The sequence below is a fragment of the Dendrobates tinctorius genome, unplaced genomic scaffold, assembly GCF_039654945.1.
Source record: "Dendrobates tinctorius isolate UK_male_01 unplaced genomic scaffold, ASM3965494v1 ptg000121l, whole genome shotgun sequence".
Lineage (NCBI taxonomy): Eukaryota > Metazoa > Chordata > Amphibia > Anura > Dendrobatidae > Dendrobates > Dendrobates tinctorius.
In genome coordinates this window covers 3192501-3209477 of record NW_027361789.1, presented here as the reverse complement: position 1 = coordinate 3209477, position 16977 = coordinate 3192501, and the positions used below count along the sequence as shown (strand labels likewise).

Genomic DNA, 16977 nt, shown 5'->3' with positions numbered 1-16977 from the left:
CTCAAGTTTTAGTTGTTTTGTTTTCGTTGCATCTTCCAATTCCCCATTTTTGACACTTGCGGATTTCTTGTCCTTTTGTTTGTGGTTCAGACATTGCGGATGATGGGCCACTTCATCTGACTCATTTTCAGATAAATTCTGAAGACATTTCAAAATTTCATCACTTGTCAGACCCCTCTGCTTACTCATGCTTCAAATATATGTCGCAAAAAGGGACTTGTAAGATCGCAGAAGTAATAAAACGACACTGTACAAACATGCAGAGTTGTAGCTTCAACTGTAATGTTTGCTACTGAAGTGCAGACAGAAATCGCTACAAGAGACATGGGTCAAACATGTTCAAACAAGTTTAAACAAAACAAAATGCTGAATCATCCCTGATATGCAAAGATACAATTACACTCTACAACTAGGGAGAAGCACTGTGATTTTCTGTACTCTGTAATATTAGTTGACTTGCCTACTACTACTTTTATGTATGGGGTCAAATTAACCCCTTCAGTACTTATAGGTATGAATTGTAAAATCCGGGCCCCTGAAAAAGTTACAATTCATTTTTGTGTCCTAAAATATACACTACCATGAATAAATAAAAGTCACAAAAAGTCAGAACTCATTTGTTAAAATTTTAGAAATTATAGGAAAAAGAAATAGCAAAAGGGTCAAAATGACCCCTCCGGTAGTTCTAGTGTTAAAGAATGTGCTTTATGCTTCTAATAAGAAAAACAGATTTAAGTTGCTCAATCCTTACAAAGTGCTCAAGTACAGGTAAAGGAACATTTAGTACAAATGCTATTGTTCATGGCATTAAAGTGAATGCCATAATATGTATTGTTTCTCAGCAATTATGCACATCGGGTGTTTTTCTTTGAAGCACAAGTAAAAATACAGTTCATTTAGTTACCAGGGAGGTTTTATCTTGATATAATTCACTGAACAGAATTTAAACAAAAGATTCAAAGGAATGTCACAAAAATAAAGCATAAAACAACCACTGCAATTTTAAAGGAAATGCGATGAAAAGCATAATCATTTAGAGCCTTGGCAAGCATTCTATAATTGCTGATGAAGGAAATAATGTATTCGGAATTCCTTGTATTCTGTGTTTCATCCACGGGGGCGTGGGAGGAGTATAGATTTTCCTAAATTTAAACATTTTATGATGAAATGTAAGCAATTAACATGGATTCTTGTGAATATTGTTGCCAATTTAAACTGCATTCACAAAGTCATAATACAGCTATGTGCATGTTAGGGACATAAAGGATTTGGGGAGGGGGAGGCAAAACTTAATAATATGGGATACTTTTAAATCACTGTATAAATGTGAACCTAACACTTTTTTCCCTTAAATGTATTATGCAATAGTTTCCAAATTTTATGGCTAGTAAGCAGCAACACATTTCTGAAATGCAAAGCCCCCTTAACCATTTGTTGCAATGGGATGTGCAGTTGTGCTCTATTGCAGCTCCTGACTTTGATGTGGGCTCAAGTTGAACCTGTCATCTTTCTTGGTAGATGTTGGCTACAATATTTGGAGCTCTATCTATGGCTATCAAACTGTTAAATCTCTGACAACATTTACAGTGTGCCGTGATGGAGGTGCACTGTTTTAACAGACCATTGGTATGCGAAAATGATGGCTGGGGGTCTGCTGAAGAATCCCATGCCTGTCAAGATACTTCTTCATGTGGACACTAGCTTCTGGCTGCTGATCATACAAAACAGTGATTTGTGCTATTTACAGCAACACTATAGTATTTTTGTGTATAGTTTAAATGATAGTTATGAGTGAGCACTAAAATGCTTGGGTGCTCGTTACTCAAACCAAGCAATTTCTAATGCTTGGATGCTCATTTACACTAATAAGTATAATGGGAGTCAACGGAAAATCCAAGCATTTTTCCAGCCGACATATAAGGAGGTCTGGGAAGCAGTGAAAATTTTGAAATGAATGTAAAAAGTGCTTAGTGGAAGGAGAACAGCATAGGGAAGACTCCTAGCAGAGTGATCTATTTCAAGAGTTTATTTCTGTTAATGTTGATGGCTATGGCCAATGAAAACCCAAAAGTCATTATCTCAGCAAATTAGAATTATTAACAAAAAACACCTTTGATGGCTTTTTAAGCTTCTAAAAAGGTCCATTAGTCTGTTTCAGTAGGCTCAATATTCACGGGGAAGACTGCTGACTTGACAGATGTCCAGAAGGCAGTCATTGACATATTTCAAAAGGTCATTGCTAAAAATGCTGGCTGTTCATAGAGTGCTGCATGCAAGCAAATTAAATGAAAGTTGAGTGGAAGGAAAAAGTGTGGTAGAAAAAGGTGCATAAGCAACCAGGATAATCGCAGTCTCGAAAGGATTGTTAAGAAATGGCCATTCAAAAATTTCCGGGATATTCACAAGGAGTGGACTGCTGCTGGAGTCATTGCTTCAAGAGCCAACACACACACACACGCACACATATCCAGGACATGGGCTACAAGTGTTGCATTCCTTGTGTCAAGCCATTCATGACCAATAGACAACACCAGAAGCATCTTACCTGGGCCAAGGAGAAAAAAAAAAAAAAAAGGACTGTTGCTCAGTGGTCCAAGGTGTTGTTTTCAGATGAAAGTAAATTTTACATTTCATTTGGAAATCAAAGTCCCAGAGTCTGGAGGAAGAGTGGACAGGCACGCAATCCAAGCTGCTTGAGGTCTAGTGTGAAGTTTCCACAATCAGTGATGGTTTGGGGAGCCATGTCATCTGCTGGTGTAGGTCCACTGTGTTTTATCAAGACCAAAGTCAGCGCAGCCATCTACCAGGAAATTTTAGAGCACTTCATGCTTCCCAAGCTATTTGGAGATGAAAATGTAATTCTCCAGCAGAACTTGGCACCTATCCACACTGCCAAAAGTACCAATACCTGGTTTAAAAACAACAGTATCACTGTGCTTGATTGGCCAGCAAACTCACCTGATCTTAACCCCATAGAGAATCTATGGGGTATTGTCAAGAGGAAGATGAGAGACACCAGATCCAACAATGCAGACAAGCTGAAGGTTGCTATCAAAGCAACCTGGGCTTCCATAATACTTCAGCAGCACCACAGGCTGATCGCCTCCATGCCACACTGCATTGATGCAAAAGGAACCCCAAGTGCATTTACTGAACATACATTTCAGTAGGCCAACATTTCGGATTTTAAAATCATTTTTCAAGCTGGTGTTATAAAGTATTCTAATTTACTGTGATAATGACTTTTGTGTTTTCATTGGCTGTAAGCCATAATCATCAACATTAACTGAAATAAACACTTGAAATGGATCACTCTGTAATGACTATATAATATATATGTTTCACTTTTTGTATTGAAGAACTTAAATAAATTATCTTTTTGATGATATTCTAATTTTGTGAGAAGCACCTGTATCGCTACCTGTAGTTGTAGATCTTAATCAGGGCTGAATGCCAAGCAGTACACTTATTGAGCAAATTTAAGAAATATTACTATTTATCATCAAATAAATATAATGAAGTCATAAAAATACACCAATACACTCAGAGGAGTCCAAATTTAAATTTATTACCAGTTTAGGTATTTTCATTAATCATGAAAGCATCATATCTTGATTATTGCAGTACACGTACAGTATGTGTATATTATACATTAAACATTGATGCTTTTAACAATACCAAAGTATGCAAAAATTCAATAGCCAGCAACTTTATTTTTACTGCACTGTGTGTCCTGCAGCAAGTTGTTGGAGTAACCTAAAATTCATACAAATGGACAAAAGCAAAATGAAAATACAACTGAATAGAAATTACAGCAAAAGAAGTTTCATTATTCAGATTTACGTAACTTTTTTTTTTATAAATTCTTCATAGTTAAAAGTGGGCATTTAAAATACTACATCATCTGTTTTTCAATTTGCTAATGCAAGCATGACACTTGTTGCGTGGACTTATTTCAATAACATAAAAGAGGCTTTATAGAATTTTGTAAAAATGAGTAGAGGGCGGGAAATGTATTACAGTACCAAATTAAGCATCTCTCATATACAGTATTGAATCCCTGGCTGATCCACTGTCACCACTTTGGAGGTCCCACTAATCCTTTAGTGATGATGTCACATTTATCATTCTCGTGAACCCTGAAATTAATTACTGGCCTTAATAGTAATGCTGACACATGACCAATGAGGTCAGTGAATGCAGTGGTAACATGAATGATAGATGTGCCATAATCATGCAGGACCAATTGTGACCACTGAAGCAGCAAGAGATTGAATAGGTCTATAATGCTTAGCTTCCATTTCCTGCCCTTAGCGAATAAAAATCCAAAAATCCTCTTTAGCAATGACCCAAAATAGTTTTTTTTTTTACCTGTACTATAGCAGGAAACTAACTTCACAAGCCCTTTACATATAACTATGGTAACTGTGGAACTGTTGTAATGGTAATTGTCTTTTCTTATGAATTCCACTGGAATACAACATGTGACACCAACAGATAACTCATTCCAATTGTGGTGGAAACAATCATCATGGGGAATCCCAATCTGAAAAAGAAGAAAGCAGTATTTCAATACACTTCAATTTTCTATGATATAAAAATTGTCACATTTATTTGATTACAACACAGAACACTTAATTTAGGATGTAGCCGTGTATTTGGAGTAGTACATATTATATTGTCTGGGAAACATTACATATAATATTAAGCAGTACAATATACTTGTCAACAGTTTTCAAGGAAGCATTGAGTACAAACAGGCTGCCTCATTACCGAAAGCTACATGTTAGACTGAAATGTTGCAGAAAGAGACTATCTTTAAAAATGAGCCAGATAAGGCTGAGAAAAATCCTGACAAGGGAAGAAGAGTCAGTTCAATAGGCCTCAGGCTTCTTCCTGACTTATTTGCTTATACGGAGAGACCTTAGAGCAGGGGTCCCCAACCGCCGGTCCGCGGCCCAGCACCGGGCCGCTGCAGTGCCCTTGCCGGTCCGCGGACACAAGGGGAGCCAGGGGCGGTCAGTGGCGTAGCGGGGGCTGGGGCGGCGAGCAGCAGTTATTAGCGGCGGCCAGGGAGCGATCCAAGCAGCTCCGCTGCCTGCAAGAGGGAATAGCAGGAGCGGAGCTGCAAGGACCCGTCCACTGCGTCCAGCTTCCTGCCCGCCGCCCGCGCTTCCTGTCTCTGACTGACACAGAGAGGAGCGCGCCGCTGCTGTGTCAGAGCGAGGAAGCGTGGGCGGCCGGCAGGTGAGAGGAGAGAGGTGGTGTGTGTGTACGTATAATGTGTGTGTGTGTCTGTCTGTGTGTACGTGTGTGTGTGTCTGTCTGTGTGTACGTGTGTGTGTGTTGGTCTGTGTTTGTGTAGCCTGGCCCTGGAGGAGATGGGGACATGAGGAGAAGGCCATGAGGGGAGTGATGGAGAGACAGCAGTGATGGGGTGAAGGCAATGATGGGGAGAGGGGAGTGATGGGGTGAAGGCAATGATGGGGAGAAGGGAGTGATGGGGAGAGGGGAGTGATGGGGTGAAAGCAATGATGGGGAGAAGGGAGTGATGGGGTGAAGGCATGGAGAGACGTCAGTGATGGGGTGAAGGCAATGATGGGGAGACAGCAGTGATGGGGTGAAGGCAATGATGGAGAGATGGCAGTGATGGGGAGAGGGGAGTGATGGGTTGAAGGCCATGATGGAGAGACGGCAGTGATGGGGTGAAGGCAATGATGGAGAGACGTCAGTGATGGGGTGAAGGCAATGATGGAGAGATGGCAGTGATGGGGAGAAGGGAGTGATGGGGTGAAGGCAATGATGGAGAGACGTCAGTGATGGGGAGAGGGGAGTGATGGGTTGAAGGGCATGATGGAGAGACGGCAGTGATGGGGTGAAGGCAATGATGAAGAGATGGCAGTGATGGGGAGAAGGGAGTGATGGGGTGAAGGCAATGATGGGGAGAAGGGAGTGATGGGGTGAAGGCAATGATGGGGAGAAGGGAGTGATGGGGTGAAGGCAATGATGGGGAGAGGGGAGTGATGGGGTGAAGGCAATGATGGGGAGAAGGGAGTGATGGGGTGAAGGCAATGATGGGGAGACGTCAGTGATGGGGAGAGGGGAGTGATGGGTTGAAGGCCATGATGGAGAGACGGCAGTGATGGGGTGAAGGCAATGATGGAGAGATGGCAGTGATGGGGAGAAGGGAGTGATGGGGTGAAGGCAATGATGGGGAGAAGGGAGTGATGGGGTGAAGGCAATGATGGGGAGAGGGGAGTGATGGGGTGAAGGCAATGATGGGGAGAAGGGAGTGATGGGGTGAAGGCAATGATGGGGAGACGTCAGTGATGGGGAGAGGGGAGTGATGGGTTGAAGGCCATGATGGAGAGACGGCAGTGATGGGGTGAAGGCAATGATGGAGAGATGGCAGTGATGGGGAGAAGGGAGTGATGGGGTGAAGGCAATGATGGGGAGAAGGGAGTGATGGGGTGAAGGCAATGATGGGGAGAAGGGAGTGATGGGGTGAAGGCAATGATGGGGAGAAGGGAGTGATGGGGTGAAGGCAATGATGGGGAGAAGGGAGTGATGGGGTGAAGGCAATGATGGGGAGAGGGGAGTGATGGGGTGAAGGCAATGATGGGGAGAAGGGAGTGATGGGGTGAAGGCAATGATGGGGAGAAGGGGGTGATGGAGCACTTATTCAAAACCTATGGTGAGTTGAGTCACATTATAAATGTTATTTAATTATAAGTATGCACTGCTACACTACAACCGTGTCCATAGCCCCGCCCCCTTATGACCAAAGCCCTGCCCCTGCCACACCTCCATCCCCGCCCTGCCGGGCCATGGAAGAATGGTCTTGCTTGAAACCGGTCCCTGGTGCAAAAAAGGTTGGGGACCACTGCTTTAAATCACTCTTTCTGAATGTTAAAGGCTATAAAATTATATGTAATTTGTGGTACTTTCTGTTTCATTACAGTTTTGTGATAGTAGATGTCATCATGTGGTGGAGATAGAAGTAGTGAGTGACACCGGTGCCTCCCCATAGCTTCTAGCACCACTCTCACATCAGCGGGAAGTGCTGATATTACTGCTTCTATCTCTTATATCGACACCCCCGTTGATGTCTTTCTTCACAAAAGCTGTTGCTTAGGTAGAAGCAGAGTGCTGGTGCTGCACTTGCATCTGTGGCAGCGTCCATCACCCAGGATTTATGACCTCTTCAGAAGGGACAGCGATACAAGAAATTAGTGAGTAACTGCAGCGCTGCTCCCTGTGATGTCATTTTCCAAGAGGGGTGATGGTGCCTGCAGGGAGTGAGTGCAGCCCCAGCCTCCTGTGATGTCATGTGAAATGATACGTCACAGGAAGTACTGTTAAAAAAAAATCATACTATATTAGGTAGGGAAAAGTGTAGGGTATTTTGTAATAAAGCTCATTACAAAAATGGATAGGATGTAAAGATAGTTAGAAAATACATTTTAAGTGCCAGACCACCCCTTTTAATGACTTTTGGGATATAGTGGGCTACATTTTCCAGGGTGTGCGTATCTATATTAAAGAAAAATATATTTGTTGTCTGTGACAATGGATTATTCCAAATAGTATATTTTAAACCGGTCATGAAATCAAGATGGACTCCCTCTTAATAAAACAGCTGTGTTTTAATCTTAAAAACTTGTTGGCTTATGGGAAGAAAAGTATAGTGAGTGGCTCACCCTTGATTCTACCCTCTAAGCCTTTTAAAGAAATTTTAAAGAATAAACTGCGTACTTGTCACAGAAGATGAAAGATAAATCAGCAGAATACAGTTATACTGCAGTGGTATTTTGTACAATAAGTTAGAAAGTTGTACTGTATCGAACTAATTAATTGGCTGCAACTTATGAGCCATTACCTTCCATCTGTAAAATGTGATCATCTGCTGAGCATTGATTTCAATTTATTGATTTTCCTCTTTAGAAGACAGTTTGCTGAAGTTTTACTTCTGCCAGGTAAAGTATGGCCATTGAACAAAATAGACAACAGAGGGGTACCTCCAGTATAACAGTTTTGTTGCAAATTCTGTATGGCTATTATTTATTGAAGAATTGCCCCTTTACTGACCACTCACTGGAAGATGGGGCACTAGGTCAGTACAAATAAATACTGTATAGGGCTAGCATCAACACCCAGCTCGCCCAGAAAAGTGCCAGGGTCCTGAGTAAGCAGGGGGGCCTACTCGTCATTGGGGACACCATTACACTATGGAGCCCATGAGTTGGGGGCCCAGTGCTGCGACCGGGCCTCCCCACCCATCGTGCTTTAAACTGTTTGAAATACTTACCTCTCCCTATTCCTCCACAGCTCAAGCCTCTTCTTGTTATGAGTGGCGGAAGGCACTAAAAAAATAAATAATTAAAGTGCCTTCGCCACTCGGGGTCCACCGTGCAGCAGATGGCAAAACCGCTGCTAGGGGAGGCAGTGCACTACAGGGGTAGTGTGCACAGGGTTCTAAATCACCCAAGTGCAAAAGAGGCAGTCTCTGTTATGGGACACAGAGCTGCACAGAAAAATAATAAAGAAAAGGTAACGCTGAGCCTGTTAAACGCACAGGGACACAGCGGCACACGTACGGTAGCCGGGCACAGGAGTAGTTAAAGCGGCACTAACCAAACGGACTTATTGTGAATGAGCGTGTGCACAGCGTCACAACTGTGAACGCCACAGAAGTCTGCAACCGCAATAACGCAAGCGCGATGCAGGACGCTTTGCTGCGGAGATGGCTGAAGCTTGAGCGCGCTGGCGCTAGCACTGCTACTGGCTGACCCAATCACTCACACACTCGTAATAACCGAGGGAAGGGGTTTCATAATAAGTTATACACCAGACCAAGCATCCATCAACAAACATACAGCAGCAAGTATCAGAAAATACTAGCGCATGGCATAACGGCCATGCACACTTTTTATAGTGACCGGGACCTTCCTGAAATCTCCAGAGACCTGAGCTGAACCAATGGAATCAGGAGCAGGACCTGAGCACCTGACTCCTGAACTCCAATGGGAGCTCATTCCAGGAGCATGCTCACAAGCTGGCAGAAAGGACTTAGCCTCTGGAGATGAATGTGAGGATCTGATCTCTGCATTAGTATGGCAGGACACAGATTCCTAACACTTCGGTGTGGTCTGACTCTGTGATGTTTTAGGGAAGAGGACATGATTACGTCCCTACAGCGTGCCCACTGTGCTGAGCAGTGCAGGGAGTCAGAAGGTGCTGAGGAGACCGGACGTGCAAGAGAAGAGAGAGGTATTTGATTTCTTGTATGTATACACACACACACACACACACACAGAGCGCGTTATATGGAGCCCATGTATTCTTCTGACTGATGTCTCAAGGCAGAGGGTGCAATGATGTCACTACAGCACACCTGCTGCACTGAGCAGTGCAGAGGGTCAGAAGATGCTGAGGAGATCAGAGCTGCGGCCAACAAGGAATGGGTATATGATTACTTTTTTATGTAAAGAACATTATATGGGGAGCATACTGTATGGAGCATTATATGTGACCCATTTTGTATGGAGTATCATATGTGGCCCACTATTCTGTATGTAGCACTATATGATGCCCAATATTCTCTATGGAGCATTATATGGGGCCCATTCCACATAGAGCATTATATGGGGCCAATTCTGTATAGAGCCTTATTTGGGGCCCATTCTGTATACAGCATTATATGGGGCTCATCCTATATGGAGCATTATTTGGAGCTCATTAATCTGCATGAAGCACTATATGGGGCTCATTATACTGTATACAGCATTATATGGGGCTCATACTGTATGGAGCACTATATGGGGCTCTTTATAATATATGAAGCAATATATGGGGTCCATTATACTGAAAGTAAAAATATGTGGTGCCCATAATACTGTATGGAAGACTGTGGTGTTCAAAATACTGTATGGAGGACTATGTGGTGCACTGTGCGCTGCGAGGATTCACCTGTATTTGAGCTATTGTAGAATTTACAATAGACATCACTCATGTAATGTAAGAAGCAAGTGAAATCTTTTGTGTATCATAAGTCATGATATGTGTTAAAGGAGCCCACAAAAACCTGGAGCTGGCCTTTGACCATATTATAAGGGTGTTCTGTAATCAGAAAACCATTATAAATTCCAATCATACCATTATGTGGTTAACAACTCTTTCAGCCCCTAGCCTGTTTTCACCTTCCTGACCAGGACATTTACCATTCTGAAAAGTGTCACTTTATATGGCAATAACTTTGGAATGCTTCGACATATCCCAATGATTTAGAGCATGTTTTTCTGTGATAGGTTGTACTTCATGTTAGTAGTAAATTTTGATCAATATTATTTGCGCTTATTTATGAAAATATCGATCATTTGACAAAAAATTTGAATATTTCATAATTTTCAAAGCTTGAATTTTTATGCCCTTAAACCCAAATAGTTATTCAACAAAAATAGCTCATAAATAACATTTACTGCAAGCCTACTTTACTTTAGCATCACTATTGAAACATATTTTTTTTAGGAAGCTAGATGGGTTAAAAGATGGTCAGCAATTTTTTTTGCAACAAAATTTACACAACCAATTTTTCTTTTTTTGAGAGACCACATCACATTTGATGTGACATTGAGGGGCCTATAGAACAGAAAATATCCAAAAGTGACAACCCTCAAAGTGCTCAAAACCACATTTAAGAAGTTTATTAACCCCTTAGGTGTTTCACAGAAGTTAAAGCAATGTGAAAGGAAAAAATTAAAATATTACTCTTTCCCACAAAAATTAGACGACGACGAACAGGTGAGGGATATTATTTTTATTTTTGTTTTATTACAAAAGAGGAGGGCTTCGGTGGAATGGGCGTTAGGTGAGTATAACTATTTCTTATTTTTAAATAAAAAAGTAAAAGTGTGTTTTGTTTTATTTCAAATAAAAGATTTTACTATGGTTGTGTGTTAATCAGATCACTATAGGATTAGTAATGGATAGGTGTCTTATAGATGCTTCTCCATTACTAAGCCGTAGGCTTGATGTCACCAAACAAGACAAAGGTGACATCAACCCCACAAATATGAACCCCACTGCTATAGTGCAAGTGGGACAAGCCGGGCAAGGTGCCAGCATCTAATAGAAGCAAGTTTTTTCTATTTTTAAGCTGGGGGCAAAATCCATGGTTCCTTACAAGCCTGAGAATAACAGCCTGCAGCTGTTTGCTTTTGCATGGCATGGGTGACAAAAATGGGGGGACCCAATGCAGTCTTCTTTTGTTTTATTATTTAATTAAAAAATATGGCTTGGAGGGTCCCTCTATTCTTGATAACCAGCCTTGCTGAAGCTGACAGCTAGGGATTGAAGTCCCCAGTTTTGCCTGGCTGGATATCAAAAATACAGGGGAACTCATGCAGTTTTACTTTTTAATTATGTATTAACAGTGCAGGCTGATGAATACTCCCATCAGCCGTTCCAGCTCTCACTGTTATTATCGGCAGCAGGCATCGGGTGATGGGAGCAGTATTCCCATTAGCTGACACAAATGATCAGAGGTAAACTTTATACTTATCACAGCTGCATGCTCACACTGTCTTTAGACAGACTGCGGCTGTATGACCGGCGGTAATGATTTTACCCCCAAGCAGAAGCAGTGTTTGCCGTGCTGTTTGGAAAACAATGGATGTTGAGGCCCCCCATTCAAGTAAATGAACACCGAGTTTGGGTTCAGATCCTGACACTGTTTTGGTACCCGAACCTGAACTTTTTGTACTTGTTCAGCTGAATCCGCCGGATCCATTTATTCAGATGTCCACCCAGCTTTAGTGAGGAATATGATTTACTATTTTAATTCATTTACAGGAGATATTGGCTTCAGTGGATTGGGCGTCTTATATACTGCATCGGCATGAAAAATATGTTGAACCAAGAAATAACATCACAAAACATTTTTTTAATTTCTTTAGCTAAAAAAAAGCATTCATTGCTATACAAAAATACACACAAAACATGTATACAAAATTGTGGCAAAAATGCAGCAAAATGTGTGTTTTTACTGCCAAAAGATGCAGAAATTTCTGCAAGGAAATACTCAACATGCATACATAGCCTAACTTTTTATAATGGTCGCTGGTACAATGCATTGCAAGGCACAAGCAGATCACCTTCTAGACCATGCTGCTGACCTAGTCTAATTAGGCTGTAGTAGCTGGCCTACACAGAAGACATCATTTGACCTCGAGTTGCAATGACAATGGTATGGAGGCAGCGATGATAATCGCGTTAGTGTCGATTGGACTGGAGGGAGGGGTGCGGCCACCACTCTTTGCAGTGAAAACCGGGTCCCACCTATGACTTAAGCCCAGCTCCAGGCAATGATCATCTGGGCATCACTCCTGCGATTGCACGTTCATCAAGACACACCGGTACATCTATTTGCAGGAACACACTGCAAAATATGATGTACCGGTACAATCAATGGGCAGTACGGTGGCTCAGTGGTTAGCACTGCAGCCTTGCAGCGCTGGAGTCCTTGGTTCAAAAATCCACCAAGGACAACATCTGCAAGGAGTTTGTAAGTTATAGAATCATAGAATGGTAGAGTTGGAAGGGACCTCCTGGGTCATCTGGTCCAACCCCCTGCTCAAAGCAGGATTCAGTAAATCATCCCAGACAGATGTCTATCCAGCCTCTGAAGACTTCCATTGAAGGAGAACTCACCACCTCTCGTGGCAGCCTGTTCTACTCATTGATCACCCTGTCAAAAAGTTTTTTTCTGATATCTAATCTGTGTCTCCTCCCATTCAGTTTCATCCCATTGCTTCTAGTCTTTCCTTGTGCAAATGAGAATAAAGATGATGCTTCTACAATGTGACAGCCCTTGAGATATTTGTAGACAGCTATTACGTCTCCTCTCAGTCTTTTTTGCAAGCCAAACATTCCCAAATCCTGCAACCGTTCCTCATAGGACATGGTTTGCAGACTGGTCACCATTCTGGTCCCTCTTCTCTGAACATTCCAAAGACATAATTGTTGTGAGTTCATTTTCCCCTTCGTCACTGAGGTCTGGTGAACTCCCTATTCTGGTAAAGGAAGGTAATGAGCCTGATTATCAGGCACCTGAGCCTAATGAAGATGACTGGCTGAGTGGAGTCACGGACTGGATATAAGGCTGCCGACGCCCTTCTGCCCTGCGGGTGATTTCTCTGTGGACTTCTAGGACACCAGTATGATTCCTGCTCCTCTAAAGCTAAGTTTGCTGCTTTGCCTGTTAGCATTGTGTTTTGTTTTTGCTTTCCTTGCTTTTCTGGATTCTGCCATTCCCTGCTGGGGTGAGCTGAATCTCCTTTTGCCGGTTGCTCTGTCTTCAGAATATTCCTGAGTACTGACATAGCTTTTTTGAAGCCTAGCGTCTTAAGGGCCTTTTTCACTGTCAGTCTGTTGGCTCTTATTTTCATAGGGTTTTCACGGATTGCAGACAGCAGCCTTCCTGATCTTTCCCATCTAGTTTAGCTTGGGCCCCGTCTTTGCTCAGTCTATCTTTCTGTCTGTGTTAGTGTTTTCATCTTGCTTCACCGTCATTATATGTTGGGGGCTGCCTATTGCTTTGGGGTCTGCTCTGGGGCAGTTTAGATTTCCCCTTTCTTTCTTTAGGCCTATTTAATTCTCTGGCTGTGATCGAGGGGTCTAGGTGCTTCGTAGGAACCCCCCACGGCTACTGTTAGTTGTTGTGGATAGGATCAGGGGTCTGCAATCCGATAGTTGCCAACCTCTCTGGTTTTCTGGACTTAGCTAGCATTTCTGTTTTTGCCTCCTACGGTGACTCAATCATAACAGAATCGCCCGCCATACCGCAGATCCTAGGGTACTCAATAGCAGGAAAGAATTGTGTTTAAAAAAAAAAAAAAGTGTGTATATTCTTTCCTCTATATCTCTGAGGCCGTAGGGGGAATTTTTTTTCTCTCTCAATGGAGATAAAGCAATTGTCTGATCGTGTGGATCAGCTCGCTGCGGAAGTGCGGGGAATTTCCGCCTACCTTGCTCATTCGCATGCTGTTGAACCAAAGATCCCTACACCTGATGTATTTTTGGGGGGATCGATCTAAATTTTTTGAGTTTCAAAAATAATTGTAAATTATTTTTTGCCTTGAAGCCTAACTCATCAGGGAGCTCCGTGCAGCAGGTTAAAATTGTCATCTCTTTGCTGCGTGGCGATCCCCAGGATTGGGCGTTTTCTTTGAAACCAGATGATCCTATTCTGACTAATGTGAACGCATTTTTTCAAGCTTTGGGGTTGTTGTATGACGAACCTAATGCTATTGATCAGGCTGAAAAGACCCTGTTGGCATTGAACCAGGGTCGAGATTCTGCAGAGTTGTGCTGTCAAAAGTTCCGAAAGTGGGCGGTCCTTACTACCTGGAATGATAATGCCTTGGCTGCTCTCTTTCGGAAGGGTTTGTCAGAAGCTTGTCAGAAGCCGTAAAAGATACTATTGTGGGATTTCCTGTTCCCCCTGGTCTGGACGATTCTATGTCATTAGCCATTCAGGTTGATCGGCGTTTACGTGAACGCAGTATTGCACGAGAGGTGTTGCCACCGGTTGAACAGACGTCTGAACCTAAGCAATGTGATAGAGTTTTGTCTAAGGCACAACGTCAGGAGTTCAGAAGGCGTAATAAGCTGTGTTTTTTCTGTGGAGATGCCTCGCATATTATTTCTGTTTGTCCTAAACGAGAGAAACGCTTTGCACACACGTTTTCTGTTGGTTGTGTTCAACCTAAGTTTCTTCTGGCAATTACTCTGATCTGCTCCCTGTCCACATTTTCCGCCAAGGCTTTTGTGGATTCGGGAGCAGCGCTAAACCTAATGGACTTGGATTTTGCTAAACGTTGTGGATTTCCGATGACACCTCTGCAGACGCCTATCCATTTGAGGGGGATTGATGCTACTCCTTTGGCTAAAAATAAACCTCAGTTTTGGTCCCAGGTGGTCATGCGGGTCGCCCCAGACCATCAAGAAAATTGCAGATTTTTGGTGTTGCATGGTCTGCATGATGCCGTTGTTCTGGGGTTTCCCTGGTTGCAAATTCATAATCCAGTTTTGGATTGGAAATCTGTGTCTGTGGTGAGTTGGGGTTGTCGGTGTGCCTTTAGTGAGGCTCTGGTTTTTTCCACCTCTCCTCAGTCGCATGATGTTCCTGACTATTTGGCAGACTTTTATGATGTATTTAGTGAGAATGAGTCTGCGTCCTTGCCTCCTCATAGGAGTTATGACTGTGCAATTGAACTAAGCCCGGGGTGTAAATTTCCCAAGGGTCGGCTCTTCAATTTATCTGTACCCGAGCACGGGGCTATGCGATCCTATATTAAGGAGGCGTTGGAGAAGGGTCATATTAGACCATCCTCTTCACCTTTAGGTGCCGGTTTTTTTTTTGTGGCCAAAAAGGATGGTTCTTTAAGGCCTTGTATTGATTATCGTGCCCTCAATAAAATTACTATTAAATATCAGTATCCGTTACCCCTGATTTCGGATCTATTCTCTAGAGTTAGAGGTGCTTGCTGGTTTACCAAGCTTGACCTCAGGTGGGCGTATAATCTTATCCGCATTAAGCAGGGGGATGAATGGAAGACGGCGTTTAATTCTCCGGAGGGACATTTTGAGTACCTGGTGATGCCTTTTGGGCTCACTAATGCCCCTTCTGTCTTCCAGTGCTTCATGAACGATATTTTCCGAGACGTTGTCGATAAATTTTTGATTATCTATCTGGATGATATTTTGATCTTCTGCAAGGACTGGGATTCTCATGTGTAACATATTCGGACTGTGTTCCGGATCTTGAGGGAGAATTCCCTGTATGTCAAAGGATCGAAATCCCTTTTTGGAGTACAGAGGATTTCATTTTTGGGATTTATTTTGTCTCCGTCAACTATTGAAATGGACCCGGCCAAGGTACAGGCCATTTATGATTGGGTTCAGCCCACTTCTTTGAAGGCCCTCCAGAAGTTTTTGGGTTTTGCTAATTTTTATCGGAAATTTATAGCAAAATTTTCTAGTATTGCCAAGCCATTGACTGATCTGACTAAGAAGGGTGCTGATGTGTTGAATTGGTCTCCGGAGGCTGTTGCTTCCTTTCAGGAGCTGAAGCGAAGATTTACCTCCGCCCCGGTTTTGCGGCAACCTGATGTCTCACTCCCGTTCCAGGTAGAGGTGGATGCTTCTGAGATTGGTGCAGGAGCTGTTTTGTCCCAAAAGGATCCTGTAACATCTAAAATGAATCCCTGTGCTTTCTTTTCCCGAAAGTTCTCTCCATCTGAACGTAACTATGATGTCGGGAATCGGGAACTGTTGGCCATGAAATGGGCATTTGAGGAGTGGAGACATTGGTTGGAGGGAGCTAAACATCAAGTTGTGGTCCTCACTGACCACAAGAATTTGATTTACCTAGAGTCGGCTAAACGCTTGAACCCTAGACAGGCTAGGTGGGCCTTGTTTTTTTTACACGTTTTGATTTTGTGGTCTCTTTTCTTCCTGGAACTAAGAATGTCAAGGCAGACGCCCTCTCTAGGAGCTTGTTTGCTGATTCTCCTGTGGTGACCAAGCCTGCTACCATCTTAGGCGAAGGGGTAGTTCTTTCTGCCATCTCGCCCGATTTGAGACTTGCTCTGCAGGAGTTCCAGGAGGACAAACCTGAGCGTTGTCCCAGTGGAAAGTTGTATGTCCCTGACCAGTGGAAGAAGAGAGTGATGTCTGAAGTTCATTGCTCTGCATTGGCTGGTCATCCAGGTATTGTTGGTACTAGAGATCTGGTGAGTCGCTCTTTTTGGTGGCCCACCTTGTCTCATGATGTCAGGAATTTTGTGCAGTCCTGTGGGACTTGCTCCCGGTCTAAATCTTGTTCTCGCTCTAGTGGGTTGTTGATGCCTTTGCCGGTCCCCAGGAGGCCATGGACCCATATTTCAATGGATTTCATCTCTGATATGCCGGTCTCTC

The 16977-nt window shown here is 43.0% G+C and overlaps 1 protein-coding gene across 4 annotated transcripts in view; it reads right to left on the bottom strand.

Annotated features, from left to right (window-relative positions):
* Positions 1–3543: 3543 nt before the first annotated feature.
* Positions 3544–16977, bottom strand: part of OCA2 (OCA2 melanosomal transmembrane protein) — a 665305-nt gene continuing 651871 nt past the window's right edge. For all 4 annotated transcript variants that reach the window (XM_073541479.1, XM_073541480.1, XM_073541481.1 and 1 more), the window contains one exon: positions 3544–4546. In XM_073541479.1, coding sequence (XP_073397580.1) covers positions 4459–4546 — 88 coding nt within the window. In that variant the 3' untranslated portion in view covers positions 3544–4458. The remainder of the gene's footprint in view (positions 4547–16977) is intronic.